We start from the raw sequence: 20,308 nt of genomic DNA, 5'->3' as shown, positions 1-20,308 counted from the left end.
TGTTAAGCATCATATGCATATAAAGCCAGAATGAAGACCCCCCACCGCAATGTCACCCCTACTTGTCCATCCATCCATCCATCCAAGTTATTCACACTGCCCCCCTTCACCGCAGTATCTGGGCACCTCACAATTTGCAATGTATTTATCCTCACAACACTCCTATGAGATAAGGCAGTGCTGTTATCCCCATTGTACAGATGGGAAACTGAGGCACCAAGAGACTAAATGACTTACCCAGGGTCACACTGGCAGTCTGGGACAGAGCAGGGAATTAAGTAAGGCTTGTGCCCTAATCATTGGGCCAACCTTCCTCTCTCCTCAACCATTGCAGTAGAAACACAGTCTTGAACTCTAGCTTAGTATGTTCGTGAGAATGGGCCTGCTTTCCCCATATTTTGATTGAAGATATTAATACATTTGTCCTTTTTAGTGTATGGGCCAGTGACACGAATGGGGGTGGGTACGTTACATATGTGCAAAGGTCATTAGGTGCCAACTTTGTGCTTCCGCAGTTCCCCTCACTGGGGATCACAGCCCTCACTGGGCAACTAGGATTTCTCCAGTGTGGGCGAGCACCCAGGATAGACGGCCAGTGTGCCGGCTCTGTGCACATCCTCATAACCAACTCCCGCACTGTGTGCCCTCGGGAGAGGATGTGACCTCCATTCCACTCACTTCATGCCCCAGCTGCCTTATTAGTCCCTCAGAGAGCCGTTAATATGTGCCAAGGGCTAGCTAGGCCCCCAGCAGCATGGGGAACTGCGGAAGCACAAAGTTGGCACCTAATGACCTTTGCACATATGTAACGTACCCACCCCCATCCACACACACACCTGTTCACATGGGTCTGCCCCCACGCACTGCTTGGCCAGACCTTACTTATGAACTCTGCAAATAGTCTGAGAACTTAATCGGTGTAATTCACCTTGAATTCTGATTGCCTTGCTTTGGTCGCTGTAAATTAACCTTTTGCCCAAACTGATATCCTGTCAACCCAAATCGATGATATTTCTATTAAAATCCCCTGGGCTTAGGTCTGCCTTTCTAGTTTGATTATGTAAGGGACTTGGTAATACATGACTAATGCTGCATAAATCAGTTATAATTAAGCAGAACGATCTGTGGCTCATTCAGAGCAAGTGTGATGTTAATGGAATTATGACTTACATATTAGGTAGGATAATTTCACTGACCTTATTTCCTGTTTGTGGGTCTCTTTTATACTGAATAATGTCAATGGGTCCATTATGTGTTTTTCCTCAACAAAACGTCTTGTTAATCCTTGGTTTTCCATTTACCAGGCCCACACCCATGGTATCACCCCTTTATTTAACAATCTCTTTCATGAGAAGGGCCAGAATTCATGGCAACTGCAGTTGGGGCTATTAGATCATCTTCTCCAGTCCTCTCCACAAACCCCAACTCCAAGAAAACTTTCTGGCCGGCGTGTAGGGCAAGTTTCAGCCTGAAGCAAAATAGGCCAAGATATAAATACACCAGAAAAGTGGTTTGTAACGGAAATATGAATAACCCTTAATTATAGTCTCACTACCAGCCTTTTTTTGTAATATATAGATTTCTCGGTACTGTATATCTACCCAGCAGAACGAAGTGCCATAATATTTAGTAAAACACACCTGAGTCAAGTTGGTTGGAGAAGGTACAGAATTTTTATTAATTGCCTAAGCAGGCTACTCAGTTCAAGTGTTTTCTGGCTTCTGGCTTTACAGGCTCAGAAAGCTAGCACTGATATTAGCATAGCCACTCCCGTGCAAATATTAAATCATCTCATTTGCATAGCCACTCCCTTGGTTGGATGGTAATACACATCCTTACTATCATTTACTGACTACTGTTTCACATGCTCTCGTTTGATATTTTCATTTCTTTTTCTTCTCTAGTGCTCAGTAACATGTGGAAACGGAACACAAAGACGCCTTGTTTATTGCAGTAACAATACTAGGACAACTTGTGATCTTACACAGAGACCACTGTCAGAAACTACTTGCTCCCTGAAGCAATGCCAGAAGAAAATAGAAAATGCCAACGCTGACTGGTCTGGCAGCGGATCTTCAAGCAGAGAACTATTTAATGAAATAAATTACATTCCCAATCACCACATTTCCCACTTCAGCCCCTCAATTCCGAATAATCCAAAATCCAAAGACGAGAATGTCATAACAGAGGAAGATTTTTCAAGCAGCAGTAACAAAAAGGGAAATGTGTTTGTGGATGATTTTTACTATGATTATAATTTTATCAATTTCCATGAAGATCTGTCCTATGATCCCCTGGGTGAGAAAGACATCAAGAGTGAGGGGTTTAAACCAGATGCCGAGGGCGAGGCTTCTAATGAAATGTCTCCTAACATTCCGTATAATGTAAAACCAGAAGGAGAACCCAGTGAAGGAAACTCAGCAAGAAGTGAGACAAATACTTCTGCAGATGTGCATAATGAAGAAAAGGAAAAAGCTGGTGTTGGAGACAATAAAACTCTCTTCAGTATAACTGAAGAACATGAGGATATCGGGACAGCTACTGCGCACTACATAACCCCCTCCTACATTGGAGACGAGGAGGAGGAAATGCATACAACACTTTCCAAAGATCATCCATCCACTGAGAATGGAACAAGCCTTTATTCTATAAACAGCCAGGATAATCTGCCCACTGATAAAACCCGAGGAGTCCTGCTGACAAGGACCATTTCTGAAGAGGATGCGACAGTCACCATCCCCTCTATCAGTTATCCTTATCTGGCCATCCCCACTCCACCACTGCCTGTTGACAAGGGCAGTGCTGGTGGAGAAGAGATGTATGACATTTGGGGAAGTACAGGAGAGCCTGGAAGCAGAGAAGAGGATGGTAAAAGCCCAGAGGTTCCTGCTAACAATGACAGCGAAGATGCTGGCTTGGCTGGTATTGCCCAGCCAGGCCAGGAAGATACCAATGAAATGGATTTGGTCATCATCGATGATGGTGACACTGACTCCAAAACCGAAGCTGAAAAAGCACAGGTCGGTATAACCGCAACAGCAGAGAGTGCAGACATGAACGGGCCTCCACATAACCTGCCTCCCCAGCCAACGACAAATGAGCCGCTGCATCCTGCAGCTAAAGACACCCCTTTCCTCTCCACTGAACACAGATCTGAGCCGGAAACAAGAGGCACTAGTGGAGACACTCACCCCACGATGGGTTCATATAAGTCAGATAACAAGGAACCGGATGGCCATGCATCCCGTGCAGAGGATGTACAGAAGCAGCTAGATGATTTCAATGCTGTTTCACAGACGCATGAGACGCAAGCAGCCACCATGACAGCTCTTGCCCCGCTGAGGTCCACGCCTCCCCCTGGGCATGAGCCACCCACACAAGAAAGCAGGACACTTACATCAAACAGTCTAGCCCAGCAGGGTGCCCGAGCACCAGCCGTGCCAGTATCCTCAGATCCAAACCCCACAGCTGGTCCAGAAGGGACACTTTCTGCTTTGCCAGCTGAGTTAACCACAGCATGGTGGGCTGAGAGGGAAGCAAATGAAATAAAGACAACGCATTATAGAAAGGATGTGTTTTCGGATGTGCCTGGGGCCACCCGCGCAGGCCCCAACGAAAGCGCGGGCCCGGATGAGAGCTCGCCATGGGGCACCCAGAGGATATTTACTGACAGGGCTGGAGACCGTGGAACGTCTCTCCCCACGCCCAGCCTTCCAGAGCAGCAGTGGCAGGAGGCAGAAACAAAGGAGGATTCTTTCCTATTGCTCCCTGCTACCACAGCAGCCACAGTGACGACCAGCTGGGAAGTTGGGCGCTGGAGTGAGGCAAGTACAGCTGAACCCGATGAAAAGAGTAGCCCAGGTGCTGTGTGGCAGATGGGCCCGGTCCTTTCGCAGGGCTTTGTCGGGTAGGGTGCGCTTGTGGGGCTTACAGGAAAGGTACTTGTCTGACAGATCCGTCCCAAGCTCCATTTCCATGCGTTAGCAGAAGGAATGAAGTGCGAGGTGGTGCTAGGGGCACTTAGTCAGCAGTATGGGGGGGGGGGGGGGCACAGAGGTGCCCTGTCCGGGGGTGGAGACCAAGAGCAGGAGGCTGGCCAGAGCTTCCCAGTGCATGGGTGAGCACACACATTGTTACACTCCAAAGGGACGCGGCCTGCCTCCCCTGCACACACTCTGGCTCTGCTGGCTGGTGCAACGGGGGGTGCAGTTATACCCACCCCCTTTGCGACCTTATCCTCCCACTGAAGCAGCCTGTGCCCCCCAAGCACAAAGGCTGTGGTTAGAGCAGCCCTTCCGTTGGCCTCGCAAGCGGGAGAGCAGGGAGAAGGCTCCATAGTCCCTCCCTCACGCTGTGCAGACACTGGAGACCTAACCCTAACTTAGTCCTAACTTGGTGACGCATGGAGCAGCCTGCACACTCCCATTGTGCACTAAGCCTCACAGGGAAGGGTCCCCCCGGTTCCCTAGCGATGATGAGGCCCAGCCCTTCACTTCGCCCAGTGGTTAAATATATAGCACTAGCATTGTGCCAGCTCCCGGCCACAAATGGGCTTCCAACTCACTTCCACTATCTGTATAACTGGAGTGCCTGGGGGCCTGTCAGGTCAGACCCACCATAGTACGCAGACCCTGCCCCAGAAAGCTCAGTTACACCTTTGTCTGAGAGAGCCTCAAAACATGATAAAATCACAGGGATTCTATTCGCATCAAGACTACAGCTTACCAGAACAATCCTACAGCACCGAGTCTGCGTATTGAGCTACTGTCACTAATTATTAGTGTCCCTTTATTGCATGGTGATTGCTTCCTAGGACTATTCTGTGGATAGACTTTACAATGACAGACAAATGGCTGATGCAATTCATTGCATGGTAATAAAGTGAGTCAAAAAAGCACCAAGAGAGACTAGGTTAGTGTGCCTGTCTGCTTCCCCTGTATAATCTGAATTTCCCTCTGCTGCACTTTCTCTATCGAGACTGTCTTTTACAGCGTTCACAATGTGCAGTGGGTCATACGCTACTCAGGGACATCTATGTCACAGCAATGAAACAGAATTACGCTGGTTTAACTGAGAGCACAATTTAATCACATATTCTGAATGTGGCTCATCAGTTCCTAATGCAGGGCTAGAATAATGCCCACGTTCAATGCCCTTTTTCTACATCTTGTGTGCTTGATTGTCTTATACTGATATTAAGGATTGTCCCAAAATTCTTAAGTTCTGTACGCAAACTTCTCAAGAGTCTCCTCGTAATTAGTCTTTAGTGCTGCCTAACCATGAGAATAATGTGTGCTCTGGAAAGTAAGATGCTAGAGATGAGCCTAGAGAGGAGAACAAGATGCAGGTTCTACACTTCGGAAGGGGACTGATAGGAGAGAGAAGTTTATCAGAACTTGTATCACATAAAAAGACTTGAGACGAATGCTTGGCCTTAAAGGAAATGAGGAGGAGTTTCTTTGCAGAGAGCAGTTAAACAAACGAAGCCAGCAATGCTAATTAAATGAAGCTCTAAAATTAACCAGGCTAAATCCACCCCAGTCAACTAAAGACCCTGGAGCTGCATCCACTTACCCCATGGTTTCATGGCCCAGTAGGTGTAGCTACTTCGTAATCAGTTAGAAAGTCATGGTGGGTAATGCCAAGTAACAGTCAAACACATGAATCTGTAAAGCATTTCAAAAGGTAAAGCTGGAGTGGAGAAGAAAGGACACAGTCTCCCAGCCAGAGCTCACACAACTGAAGTTATTTTAGAGGAACTGCTTTCCTACTCTTCTTCCTCCCAAAACACAAAGAAGCCTGAAGTCCTCTAGGAATTGATTAGACTAGAGAATGAGAATATGGCTGGGGAATTGTAAACTAACACAAAGAATTCGCTAGCAGGGATAAAGTTCTCTATTAACTTCTTTAGGATGGTTTAAATGTTCTATAGAAAGGCTTTCAGTCTCTGTTACGTTCTGTGGTTGTGATTCACTGTTGCATTGACAGTGATGTAACGCCACTGACCCGCAGTCAGGGCCGGCTCCAGGGTTTTGGCCGCCCCAAGCAGCCAAAAAAAAAAAAAAAAAAAGCCGTGATCACGATTGCGATCTGCGTCGGCAATTTGGTGGGAGGTCCTCCGCTCCGAGCGGGAGTGAGGGACCATCCGCCGAATAGCTGGACCTGCCGCCCCTCTCCGGAGCGGCTGCCCCAAGCACTTGCTTGCCAGGCTGGTGCCTGGAGCCAGCCCTGCCCGCAGTAATCCAGTGGTGAATTGGGCCCTGCAGGTTTTAAGACACATTTCTGCAGAATCCCATTTAATTTGTATTGAATCCTTGTGGTTTCATCCCTGTCGAATTCCATAGGATTTTCCCATGAAGACAAGTTGTTTGCTTTGCTGCCCGTGTAGCTCATTGCTCCCTGATTGCCGGGCTTTGGTTTCTGTGGCTGGGTGGGGGCAGGGGTTAATTTTTGCTCTGTTACTGACTGTTCCAGTGCTCCACAACCTGTGGCTTAGGAGCTAGCTGGAGGACAGTGCATTGTAGCACAGGCAAAGATGAAGATTGTGTTGCTGCAAAAAAACCTGTCCCTGCTCGAAGGTGTTACCTGAGACCATGTTCCTCGTGGCGTATTGGAAACTGGAGTAAGGTAAACAAATATACTTCCCTTCTCCTTGCCCCTTATTGGTGTCTCTGGGTATGGCTGCACTGCAAAGAAAAATCCACCCCATCAAGTCTCAGAGCCAGGGTCAGTTGACTCAGACACGCTGGGCTCAGGCTGCGGAGCTAAGAATAGCCGTGTAAACATTCCTCTTGGGGCCGAAGCCCAAACTAGGAAACCCAGTGAGTGTAAAGAGTAACTGGTGGGAACATAATCGCTCTGCTTGGAAGGGAGTCAGCGAAAGTAGGAGTGGAATCACTTAGGGTGGTCGAAAGAGGCCTGGGCTGAAGCGAAATAAAGGGGAGTTGTGGGAGGATGTTGGGGAATACCTTGGGGGTGTTCGGCTCTCAGAAAGTTTCACAAGAATCCCTCATAGTGGGAGACTTTTAAAACTAGGCTGGACAATCCCACTGAGAATAAATGGTAGGCAACACTCCTGGAACGGCAGGATTACCAGGGATTATTTTAACAGGCCTTAACTTTCGAGATCTGTGGATGTGGGGACATGACCTCAAAAAGCTGTCGCCTCTGAAAATGCAAATAGAATCCTTTCAGAGTGGAAAGTCCTGGTGGTGGTAGTCATGCTTAGGACCCTCTCCAGCTTGGGCCAGGTACAATCCTGGAGAGACCCAAAGGCAAAAACTGAAAGAGTTAATGAAAGACAGAGCTTGACAATTCATTTCTTTAATATCTGGGTAAATTCCACTTTGCCAGAGAGATTCATGTCTGGACACTGTTACTGCCTCCGCTCCACCAGCATGACTCATTGTATTGTTTACCCAGTGCTCCAAGAACTGCGGAGGGGGACTGAAGGTTCGGGACGTGCACTGCGTTGACACCAGAGAACAGAGGCTTCTGCGGCCCTTTCATTGTCAAGCTGTTTTCTACAAGCCCCCAATGCAGACTCCCTGCCAAACCAAGCCTTGTTTGGACTGGTATACCTCGTCCTGGAGAGAGGTGAGCGGGATTTCTAGAGAGAGAAGGTGCACGCAATACATCATTGGAGATGGGCCTGGTCCAAACGTCACTAGAGTTCAGAGGGTCCTGATGCAGCAGGTCTCTCTGTAAGGAATACATGAAGGCATAGATGGACCAAGTTCCTTTCAATATGTTTTAACAGCTGTTTGCAAATAACCCAACACTATCAAGTGTTTATTAAATGATGAACTGCCAAACTATGATGAAAATTGGGTTAATCTCAGACACGGGTTGAATGTTCTAATGGAAATTCCAGTAGGCAACTGCTGCTCTATGTTCTCTTCCACTTGCCCCCATAGGTTTCCACAGACAGATCAATAGCCCCACAAACTAGGAGATTAATAAATCTGGTGCTGTGTTCCAAACCCTGCTGTTACTTGGACGTAGGAGAATCCAGCTGAAGCTAGCCATCTGCGGTGCCCACCAGAGGGTCCCCTGAGCAGGCTGGTGAAGGCACTCAGCCCCAAAATAGCTTGTAACTTATCTGTTTTCCTTTCCTGTTTTTTCTTTGCTTACTGGAGATGTCACTGAATGAGGCATTCTGGGATTACAAGGGGACTTCTGGTATTTGTGAAGCCCCGTAATGATGCGTCTCAGGGTATCTTCAGTTGGAAGATTCCACAGAAAAATGTTTAAATGGTTAATTAAATGTTATTTCTTCACTGATTTTCTCCTTCCCCACCAGTCTGAGCTTGGCACAGTCCTGCTTTCGTAACCCCCGTGCTTACACTGCAGCATGGGATTAGCCCATTATCTTTTATTCCATGTTCATTTTTGCCTTCAGCTTTAAAAGTAGCCTGTCAGCTAAATAAAGGAATCTGAAGGCCTTGAAATCTATCGTTTACTCTACACTCTCCCAGTCAAATATCTTCCTAACTTGGATCCATTTATCACTAGATGCCCCATTCATTTTCTTATCTGTATATCCAGTAAATATATTTTTTGTCTGGTTTGTGATGTGATGTTTCACATCAGCACTTATTTTTCATTCCCTTCCCTGCAAATACATTTCGCTGGCATTTTACTTTTGCTTAGCCTCATAGTGCAGCGTATACTGGCTATTATTTAAGAAGTACACAGTAGTGCCAGACAGCTTGAAGGCCACATTCCACACTCAGTTCGACTTGTGCGACTGTCGTTGATGAGAAGACAGTGGGAGTATTGTGTGACCTTTGCTTGTGGGCAGAATCTGACCCTCTAAATATTTGGATCTAGGAAGTAGTGAATGTATATGAGCTGAGATCTGCTGTATGCTTACAAAGCAGTGTGTGCCTAAGAGTTTAACTTCAAATCAATTTAGTAGCCTCACTTCCACAACTGAAACCACCCACAGACAATAGTTACAATCACAAAAATGGGCATTCAACACTGGAGGCAAATTTTTCTTAGGGCCACTTCACACTGTAATTCCGTAAGAGACTAGTAAGTGGGGTGTTTTTCCCTGTTACTCCAGACTGATTCCAATTTGATGGTTTGTTTGTTTCTCCTTAGTGCTCTGAGTCATGCGGCAGCGGCGAGCAGGAGCGTTTAGTTACGTGTCCAGAATTCGGACGGTGTGATGAGATGTTAAGGCCAAATAACACAAGACCCTGCAACACTCACCCATGTACCAAATGGGTAGTGGGATCATGGGGAGAGGTGAGCAAATGTTTAAGGGAAATAAATGTCTCCTGCGGCTGAATTTCTCTTGGGAATTAATCACGTGTATTATTTTTGTACAGCAGTTTTCCAGGGACTTAACTGTGATCTCAGATAAGCAAACACCTGCTATACTACCTGGTCTGTAACACTGGTTTCTGCAATCAAGCCCACACAATTGATAGTAGAGTTTATAAGGTCTTGTCTACATTTAAACATTTTGCCACTTTAACTATCCTGGCATAGTTAAAGCAGCAAAAAAAACCTAGCGTAGATGTGCTTCTACCAGTGTAGCTTATTTTGGTTTGGCAAAATGAAATAAATGATGCTGGTATAAATCACCTTATACCACTATAACTGTGTGTATACTAGGGCGTTTCCCAATATAACGATGTAGGCAAAAAAATCACACCCCTAACTGACATAGTTATGGTGGTAAAAGTTTTCAGTGCAGACCAATGTTCCATTCCATGTCTATGTATCTGAGAAGTGAATGGAGACGTATTGTGAGTGACTCAGTTTCAATAAATTGTACAGAATATTGACAAAAATAAACCACAATGAAGAGTTTCTCATTGACTAGCTCTGCTGAGAAAAGGCACACAGGGGAATTCTGTTTCTAAAGAAGTCCTGTTTTGACCAGATACTTTATAAAAACTGGAGGAGCCAGGCCAGCTATGAAGACAATAAAGGTTAATGGACGTGTGTTGCTAGCCGTGTCTCGTGTTCAGTCAGACAAGAGGTCTCCCACCTCCTCAGTCAGCAGAATTAATAGAGGTCTGTTCACTTAGCGGAAGCTATTGCGCGCAGCAGCACCAGATAAACTTTGGGTTATGTACAATAGAAATGCCTTTGTATCCCATAGAAACAGAACTAATTGGAGCAGGGGATAAAAGAGAAATAAGTTCTACAAAGACAGTGTAGGAATTTTGCTCGGATCCCACTTTAAACATGTGAATATCGATGTAGCGTATAGATATTTAAGTGAAGTCTCAAATCCAGCAGCAACATATAAAAAATAAACCTTAATTCTGGATGCAATTGATTATAGCCCAGCTAATTAACTTTCTGCAGTGCACAGCTACCTGTGGTGGTGGCATCCAGCGGAGACAGGTGAAGTGCATGAACACAAAAACTGGTGAAGCTGAAGAAGACAGTAGCTTGTGTGACCATGAACAGTGGCCAGAGAACACCCAGAAGTGCAATCCCCAGGACTGTGACAATAGCGAGTCAAGTAAGTGTTTAATAACTAATGCAAGGTCATATGGCTTCAAAAACTTAGCACAGAAAATTCAGGGATACTTCTTTCCAGTGAAATTAACGTTACATATTTTTCTCTTTAAGCAAGTCAAGCTGCACAAGGGCTTGTGCAAGGCTTTCCAGTGTAGAAATTCTGCATTTCATGAACTCTGCTGAGGTCTGGTTATGATCTAAGGGAATTGTAGACAATTGAACTTTGCTTTCAGTTAAGAAACTCTAAAGTGGGGGATTGCATTCAGAATAAATATTTGCATTAAATCACTTCTGTATTCTAGTGCAATTTTGTTGGTAACCCTGTAAGGATGCCACAGCTAAACCAATTGGAATCACACACCATGTGGAGCCCATTTAGGAAAGTTACAATAAAACATAGTTAGAATTATTAATCCTCTAAAGGTTGACAGTAGATCCAATTTAACCGTACTCAGACTTGTACCAGTGGGCTCACCTGGGGTAAGTAAAGATACTGTAGCAGCCACAATACACAGGAGCTGGGCCACATCTTCAGCTTGTCTAAATCAGTAGCTTCCTTGCCGTCACTGGAGTTATGCTGGTTTACACCCACGGCAGATCTGGCCTTTCCAGGTAAGCACAGGTGATGTCAGTGCTGCTGTTCAGCCTGAGAGCCAAGGATATTTCGATGAGGCAATAGGAATCAGGGCCGGCTCTAGGCACCAGCAAAACAAGCTGGTGCTTGGGGCGGCACATTTTTAGGGGCGGCATTCTGGTGCGGGCCATGCCGCCCCTAAAAATGTGCCCCGGCAGCCCTAACTCACCTCCGCTGCTGCTGCTCCAGCGCCGCTGCTCCCCCTCCCTCCCAGGCTTTCAAACAGCTGATTCGCGCGGCCGATCGGGATCTCCCCCTCCCTCCCGGGTTTGAGAGCCTGGGAGGGAGGGGGAGCAGCGGCGCGCAAATCAGCTGTTTCACGCGCCACGGCCGCTCGGGATCTGCCCCTCCCTCCTAGGCTTGAGAGCCTGGGCGGAGGAGGCAGGGCTGGGGATTTGGGGAAGGGGCAGAGTTGAGGCGGGGCCGGGGGTGGGGTAAGAAAAAAACGGGGGGGGGAAAGGCGACCAAAATTGTTTTCGCTTGGGGCGGCAAAAATCCTAGAGCCGGCCCTGATAGGAATGGTTTAAAAACCATCCAGATGTTCCAGTTTGGTAGACAGGAGAATTGGGCTTTTGAGGGTTAGTCCTTCGAGGTGCTGAACACTCTGGCCCAAGTCAGCAAAGCACTTTAATGAATGGCACTGCTCACATAATTCAAATTAAGCACATGCCTCAGTGCCTGGCTGGATCAGGCTGAGCCCCCGGAAGGACTGAGCCCTTTGCAAGGTTGTTCTTGTGATGCAGCGTTGTGCTTTACGTAATGTCCAACACACGGCAGAATTTAGAAATAGCTTTACAAGGAAACACGGTTTTCCTGGACTTGAAAATGTCTGGCTAGCTGCAGAGCAGATGTTGCATGAGGTTATCACATTTCCATCTCAGCCTTATTAAATAGCAGGAGAGACATTGTACTATACCGTGCAGGTGGGGCTTTCAAAAGTGCTCAGCATTGGACTAACTCTGCTTTGATTGAAGTCAAAATGAGATTTACCGGGGACGTCAGTGAGAGCAGTTAGGACAGCACCAATTGAAAGCCCCTCATTGACTTTAATGGGTCTTGGATCAGGCCCCTTATTCTCTGTTTCTGAGATGGAGTATTTAATTCTGAGAAAATGTAGCAAAGAAATTTGAATTTACTTGGGGGAAAAAAAACAGACTGAAGCTTTTGATCTGAACATCCATGCCTCCACCCAGCCATCTCATTCGCTTCCCTCATCCTCATTTGGGCTGGCTAGTGTGTAAAATAAACACGACTAGTTCATATGTTATAAACATTTGTCAGCCTGCAGTTCCACCCACTCAGTGAGGAGTCAAGCATTGCATGGCGAAGATTTATTATGCCACTTCAGATATGAATCATGCACAATGCGCAGTGTGTCGTCTGAAAAGACAGAATGAAATTTCAGGTTCTCAGGCCTCCTAAACATCTGTGCAGTGAACTTGCCTTATTGAGTTACATAATTGTCCTGCCATACAGGAGAAGTCCCCTCAATACTGAGTTTTATGAAGGAGTGAAGTAAGTTCCAGGTTTACAGTGCAGGACTCGGCACATCTGTGCAATAATGCAATTACCATATCTCCTGCAGAGATTGGAAACATCCCAGAACTCATACTGTACCAGCCAGCTACATTGACCAGACCAGTAACTAGATAAAAACTCAACATTTGCCCACAGGGTCTGAGTGCCCACAGCTATCTCCTATAATAAGTACAGGGAAATACAGCGCTGCATCATTTCACACACTCTTGGTAAATGTTGTTTAAATGGCAAGCTCTTCCTTGGATTTATGGTCTCTTTGCCCCTTACTAAGCTGTGCTCTGAAGAGGACTGAAAACTGCATCGGAACACGATGCGTTTTCTGGGTTCGGTCAATGTAAATATTGTTTCTAACAGAACTTAAAGCCTCCCATTGTTTGTGTTACCCCAGCCTCACATTTCACTCGTGAACCCCTCAGGGTAACTAACTGGAGGGAGCAGATCGTGGATGGTAAGCTGAACGACAGTGGGCAAACCTAATCTTTGAGGGGGAAATCCTGCCCACTGTCTCCACCATGGCTATGCAGAGCATTGCCTGGCAAAGTGGAGCCAACACAGTTCTGCTACGTGGGAAGGGAGTGATCTAAAGAGGGAGGCGTACACAGCCCTGTGGCATGGACATCCGCGGAGCAGCGGCTGCCATCTAGCAATGCACATGGGGCCGTGCTATTGGCTGATACGCTGCATAGACCTTCCTACCCTGCCCAGGGGGCACTCTGCTGCAGCATCAGAGGGAAGGGGGTTGTTTCTTTCCCCCAGCCCTTTGGCGCTACCCAGAACCCAGCCCAGCTATTCTGGCAGGTTGATGGGCTGAGAATTGGGGCCTTTCCAAGCTATATTCCTTTATTACGTTTATAAGGAGCAGCTAGAATTCTTTTTATGCATGGCTTTAATGTATGTTTAGGACCTTCATTAACCCCTGATACGTTATTCTCTTTCCCTGTTCCCTTCCTCATAGTGTGACACTCGAACCATTTATTGTTCGTGGGAAATGTTTAGTCCCCTTTCAGCTCCCGGCACTGGCCAGGAAAGGGTTGTGCCTGGAGTTTTGCCCAGTTTGTATATTTACAGGGGGGAGGGGCTGTCATCTGTGAAATTAACATAACTTTCTGAAGGCTGCTAACGTAATAGGAGATGACAGTCTTGCCTTTAAAATAATGCAATGCAGAGCATTGATAACAGCAGGTCGCTCGCACCTCCTCCACAAGCTGGGGCAGCTGGAACATCCCTTTTGCCTGCTTCACCACCCTTGACTCAAGGCAGGTTCTCTCCTATTAATAAAAAGAGTTTTCGGCGAAGTTTTAGTCCTTTCGCTGTGCAATTGAATGGCCATAGATCGGGCACATGTTTTTTAAACAGTGTGTGGACAGCATGTGTTTTTCAGCTCTCTACGCCTGATTAGCCTAGCCGATGGGTGTGTAGGTCTGCAGGGTCCTTGACTGGAGTTGTTTTATAATGGCAGCAAGGAATATCTACCCTGGGGAAGGCCAGGCAAGCAGCTGACATGCACATAGGTCCAAATCAGGGTATTCAGAGGTTTCACGTCATTAAAAAGGAAAACAGCAGAGAGAGACATGTTGCCAATATGGAACCTCAGGCAATTGATAGTCCTTGTGGATGGAAAATCATACGGCAATATACAATGATTGTTCTCTTCCTTTTCCTCCCTTTGTTCTCATGCTGAATAGCAGTGATAAATAGGCTCAAAATATCTCTGCACTGATACATATTTGGATGAGTAGCTTCCCCGTGGTAATAGGACTGTATTTCTGTAAGCCTAGGAACGCCTCAGCCAGAGGCATAGAGTGAGAAATGTGTGCCAAAGGCCCATCGTGGTGTATGGGGCCCTTTAACAAATGGCCCCCTGCTACACGGGTTTCCTTGATTAAAGGACAGGTCACAATGATCCTTGCAGGGTGAAGGCTGCACAAGAAGCACTTATTAACCCTTTCATGGTTCAAATTCATGCACACCAGGTGGGGAAAATTCTCATGCTTCGGGGGATCTCCACGATGCTCCTTTCCTAGGACAGTGGGAGTGTCAATGCCATAATCTAGCCCATCGCATCCAGCCAGCAGTGGATCTGGTAACCATTGTCAGTGATACGATAAACCATTTAAAATAGCCTTTAACTGGCAATTATTTCTGTCCATCATCAGAGCCGTGCATGGGATACAGCTGTTAACAGCTGTACCAAGTCTATGGGCTGCATACGGTCCTTGGGCCAGGCTGGTGGCATTGCTCCTTCATGCCCATCACATTCTCCCTTCACCCAGACTGAATTTAAACCATGAAAGGGTTAACAAGCAGTCTGGAATTTAGACCCAGATCACACTGATTAGGGATGCAACTAGGAAACTGGGTGGTGTGCAAAGCTGGCTAATGAGGTTTCAGTGGTCATGGTTAAAATACAGGCATTTAGATGTGGGGTTAATATGCCAGAACCAATCGATTGCAGATGAGTTACCTGCATTATAGATTGAACTCACCTTTTGGAGCTTGGAGCCAGAAATGTTAGGTTAATGCCCAGGAACGATCAGAGGCTCCTCTAAGAGCTGGGTGAATGCTGAACAGTTCCAGTTCATAGCCATGTGTTTTGAAATGCAGCAAAACCCAAAACACTGGGATTTTATCACTCTGAATGCAGGAGTGCTGGGACAGTTTGGTAGAGTTTACACAGAGTGACTGATACAAGATGAGAACGTAAACCCTCTTCTGCCTTCCATTCTACCTCCACCCATCCTTCCCCAAGATGCAAACAAGAAAAATCCTTAAACTCTCACCATTTTAAACTAGGTCAAAAATTGAAAGCAATACAACCATGTGAATCTACCTGCCCCTGAGTTAAATAGGAGGCAGTAGGCAATGATTTTTCTGTGATCCATTGCACAGACTCTGAACTTTATTTCAATCCAGTAGCACAAACAACTGTAACGTATTGAGACTGTGCTTCTCACACAAAATAAAGAATACATGCTGCAGATTCGGAGAACAGGGCAGTCACCTAACCTACTTGTGAAAACAGCCTGTCCAAATACAGACAAGTTGACGTGAGATATCCCTAAAGAAGTCATTTCTTCCTTAGACTCTTGATGCACATTTTCTTTTCATTTTGGTTCAGTCAAGGAAACGTCCACCGTTCGTAAACAGCCGTCACTCCCTCATGCAGCAGTGGTTCAGAGCCATGGAATTTCATGGCCATGGCTAGGTTCCTAACAGACTATGACGGGAGTTTGCAGGCAGAGTTAAGTGATTGGACCCAGAAGAAGCTTGTGAAGTGTCCTTGGGGGCAGCTCAGCAGGCAGTGTAGCATTGTGTTGTGTGACACACTCTGGTCAGAGATACCGTGACGCTCATGCCCTTCAAAACCTGCTGAAGCTGTGACTGTGTGAGGGGACGATGCCCCTTGCTCATTGTGCTCAGGTAGCATCTGACAGCTGGCTTTGCAAAGTCCCAAAAGCCAGCTTGCTATAAGGCACATCTATTATTAACATTGAGCACATGCAGTTCCCATGAGTGAAAGGAGATGGACTATGCAGGGGAGGAGAGAAGTGGCTGCAAACCCTCTGACCCCACTTAGGCCAGTTTAAATATCGCTGCGTCACTGATACAGTGAGGTGTGAGCCCTCTTTGCTTACGTCCCTGACAGACTCGGAGGAATCTCACATGCTGTGCTTGCAGTGGTGGATCATACATGACCATGTTATAACCTTTACTGCCTTGTAAATCATAATGTCCCCCACTCTGATTTTGTTTGATCCAAAAATTATCCAAACCAGCTTCAGCAGTCACCAGCCGCAAGGTGAAAAGAAAGTTGCCCAAGTTATTTTTGCCCCAGATGAATAACATGGGCAGCTTTCTTTGAATCTCTGAACCAATACAGCTTAGCTCCACCCTCCATTTAACAGAGATGGAATGTGGCTGGGACTCTGTGGGACTAAAACAGTTTCTTGGATTAAGGAAGGGGAGGAAAACCAACGGCTGGATTTGTAGCTAGGTTATCCAAAGTGCCGGTATCTCTCCCCTTTAAATCTGACAGTATCGGAGTATTTCTGACCAGGCAGCTCCCAGCCTGTTTTGTTTGTAAACCTCCTTTTGCATCGTTTAATTTTAGACCCTAGTTAGTTTCCTGGGCCCCTGTCTTCACTTCCTGCTCCATGGCAGGGGTGGGGGAAGCAGACAGGAAGCTGAGGAGGCCATGGCCCAGTGACTGCCTCCAGGAGCCAGTTATGGAGGTGTGGGAGGCCCACTTCAGTGACAGCAGCTGGCTTTTGGATTGTTGTTTGGCTTGGAGGCAATTCCCCCAAACCTGCAGCTTTCCCCTAGCTGGCTACAGTGGAAGGAAGCCAAACTGGCAGCTGGGGCTGGAAGTGGCAGGCTGGGAGGAAGGGTTCATAGACTCTAAGGCCAGAAAGGACCATGGCTATCATCCAGTCTGACCTACTGCATGACCCTGGCCATAGGACTGCCCTATATTAATGCCTGTTCGAACAAGAGCAGATCTGTTAGAAAAGCGTCCAGTATTAATTTTAAAATGTCCGATAATGCAGACTCCGTAGTAAGTTGATCCAATGGAGAATTACCTTCACTATTAACAATTTGCACCTTGTTTCTATTCTGAATTTGTCAACTTTCCGCTCCCAGCCATTGGATCTCGTCAGACCTTTGTCAGCTACATTGAAGAGCCTGCATTTGTTCCCCACGTAGGTAGTTACAGACAGTGATCAAGTCACCTGAGTTGTCTCTTCATTAAGCTAAACAGATTGAGCGCCTGGAGTCTCTCACTAGAGGCCTGTTTTCCAGTTCTTCAGTCCGTCTCATGGCTCTTCCCTGAACCCTCTCCAATGTATCAACAGCCGTCTTGAATTGTGGACACCAGAACTGGACCCGGGATTCCAGTGCCCAGTGCAGAGATAATATAATCTCCCTACTCCTACTCAATATCACTCTGTTTATACAGCCAAGGAGGGGAGTTGCTGCCGTTGAGAGTCTGGACTGTTTAGTGCCTCTCAAGAGTCATCTGGAAAGTGGCAGAGGAGCCTTTATCCCTCAAGTGGCTCTGGCTATAAACCCTCCTTGTCATCAGCTCTGGTTTTTGTTGCTCTTTTCCCCCAGACTTGGTGGGTTCAGGAGCATTTTGGGGGCTGAATCCAAATCAGATTGTGCTACAATAACCTAGAGAAAAGTGGAGTGCTCTGCAATACAACTAAGGCTAGGTCTATACTACCCGCCTGAATCGGCGGGTAGAAATCGACCTCTCGGGGATCGATTTATCGCGTCCCATCGGGACGCGACAATCGATCCCCGAATCGGCGCTCTTACTCCACTAGCGGAGGTTGGAGTAAGCGCCGCCGACAGAAAGCGGCAGAAGTCGATTTTGCCGCCGTCCTCACAACGGGGTAAGTCGGCTGCAATACGTCGAATTCAGCTTCCCTATTCACGTAGCTGAATTTGCGTATCTTAAATCGACTCCCCCCTGTAGTGTAGATGTACCCTAAGTAATTATAGTGGTAGAATGAGTCTAAGACTTCAGACTGACAGAAATTGACTTATTTCCATAAGTTAGCCTATTCTAACACTCTGCTCTAACATACTAGTATGTAGCTGACAGCTGCAAAGAGTATCTTTTATGATAGTCAGACTATGCAGATAATCAACATTTGGGAACACATACAATCAGAAAGCCAGCCCTGGAGCTGCAGGGTTTTTCCACAAACCAGTCACTTGAGAGCTGCTTACAAAAGACTAGTTGATCTTCTGATATGTTGCGTGAAAATTTAACATTCCTTTCCTCTGCCACTCTAAGCAGTTACCCCTCATCACCGTGCAGCTGGGCTGCCATAATTGCAATTATGAACCTATTTAAATTCGGGAGGAAGCATATTTGTACTGTACGGGGGAGTCTGAATTCCGAGGGGCATTTTGAAGAACCATTGAGAGAGAAGCATGATGGCCATTCCAGGAGGAATAATAATGGCACAAACCACAGAGAAGGAGAGATCTCAGTTTCAGGAAAGTTTTGTGCTTACAGTATCATTATCCGGTGCCTATAGTTATACTTTGATTCCATCCAAAGTGTTTTGTGGCCAGGTAGCATGAGGAGTAGACTATGTGGTCAGCAAGTCATAGAAATAATTCTGTCCAGAACATTTACAATACAAGAAATCACTCCTTGAATTCTCAGTGCCTTTATCTCATGTATTTCCTTCGATTATTTATAGCCATTATAATGCACATCGAAGTTATACCTTCATTCAATCTGCATCAGATCCAAGAACCAGTCTCCTCCCCTACGCCCTGCACACACCAAAATGGTGCTACGGGGCTAGAGCACATCTAGGTTGGTAAAAACATTGTTTTTCAATGTTTATAGTGTAACTTTTAAAAAGTAGATGAAAACTTCAAAGAATATAATTGCACACACCTATAAGGCTTTAAACTAAAATTCTCCCACCCCCAATATAAGTAGAAGTTTGGAGCTGGCAGGGGGTCCCCTCCCTTGGGCTGCTAGAATTCAGAAATAACTTGTGTGCTATAAAATCTTCATTTGTTCACCTGTGTGGACTGCGGAGGCTGCACATTGCCAAGCAGGAGTGGGGCTCATCCTCTTCTCCTCCCTCCACCCAGTACTGCCTCATGTTATGACCTCATCAGTCCACAGGGACTGCCTGGATGATCTTCTCAAAGATCAAAGGCACTTCGCCATTCGAAAGGGGAATGTTGGTATCTTAGAAGCTCATAGCTGAAGAGTTGTAAATACTAACTGGCTACTTCCAAAGAAATGGATCATGTCAACATTCACACATCTACATTTGCAAGAAGATTGGTAGTGCTAGTAGGCGAATGTCATTCTTTTACTTGGGTGCGCTTCATCACAGTACGAAGTTGTGGTGTTGTACATTATTTATTACATTTCAAATGATCTAAAAGGCTCTCATAAGAATATCACAGATAGGAAGGGGACCATCAAATGTACACTAAAGTAATGATCACTTTTTAGGACTAGTGGTTCTGATTGTGATCCCCTTACTTATTCTGAACAGTGGCGTACCGCATGAGTAAGACTACTGAAATCAATGGGACTACTTTTAGAGTAAGGTGCTTCTCAGTGTGAGTAGGGGTAAATGTTTCAAATAAAAAACTTTGCTAACAAAATCTAACCGTAATATAGGGTGAAGGAGAAACATTTAAAGTTTTCTTTTCTAGAAAATCTCTCATCTTGCTCTGTTGGTGATTTTTTATTGGAGGAAGCCTGGCATATGTAGGATGGAAATCAGATAGAACAGATGCCAAATGCATGTGCTTGCATTCCATGTCTTTCAAGTCTCTCTCTGTTATCCTGAATTGTAGATCAGGATTTCTCATAAATGTCTTTTAACCTGGAGATAAACACTGCTTTAAGGAGAAAGATTTGAATCATAATGTTGCTCACCATAAAGTTTTGCAGTAAAAAGAACAGAGTAGAACGTCTGTCTTGTGAAATGTATCTAAATATTTCCATTCCTGTCCTTGAGGAAAGGTTAGCTCACTTCGCAGCAGCTTTAAGTATTGGTGAGTTCAGTGGAACTTCTGCATCACTTCCGCTTCCAGCCAAAACATCCCTTGATGCCAGAGGAGAACAGGGTGCTTTGGCTTAACTCAAATCATTTC

General features: G+C 46.0%; 1 protein-coding gene across 2 annotated transcripts in view; it reads left to right on the top strand.

Moving 5' to 3' along the window:
• ADAMTS7 (ADAM metallopeptidase with thrombospondin type 1 motif 7) overlaps positions 1–20,308 on the top strand; it is a 141,828-nt gene that overhangs the window by 87,801 nt on the left and 33,719 nt on the right. For both annotated transcript variants that reach the window (XM_054041376.1, XM_054041375.1), the window contains 5 exons: positions 1,905–3,824; positions 6,475–6,627; positions 7,423–7,596; positions 9,109–9,255; positions 10,330–10,489. In XM_054041376.1, the coding sequence (XP_053897351.1) occupies positions 1,905–3,824; positions 6,475–6,627; positions 7,423–7,596; positions 9,109–9,255; positions 10,330–10,489 (2,554 nt within the window). The remainder of the gene's footprint in view (positions 1–1,904; positions 3,825–6,474; positions 6,628–7,422; positions 7,597–9,108; positions 9,256–10,329; positions 10,490–20,308) is intronic.

Source organism: Malaclemys terrapin, chromosome 10, assembly GCF_027887155.1.
Source record: "Malaclemys terrapin pileata isolate rMalTer1 chromosome 10, rMalTer1.hap1, whole genome shotgun sequence".
NCBI classification, from domain to species: Eukaryota; Metazoa; Chordata; order Testudines; family Emydidae; genus Malaclemys; species Malaclemys terrapin.
Note: the sequence above shows the minus strand (reverse complement) of the source record. Positions and strands in the feature narration are given on the sequence as shown.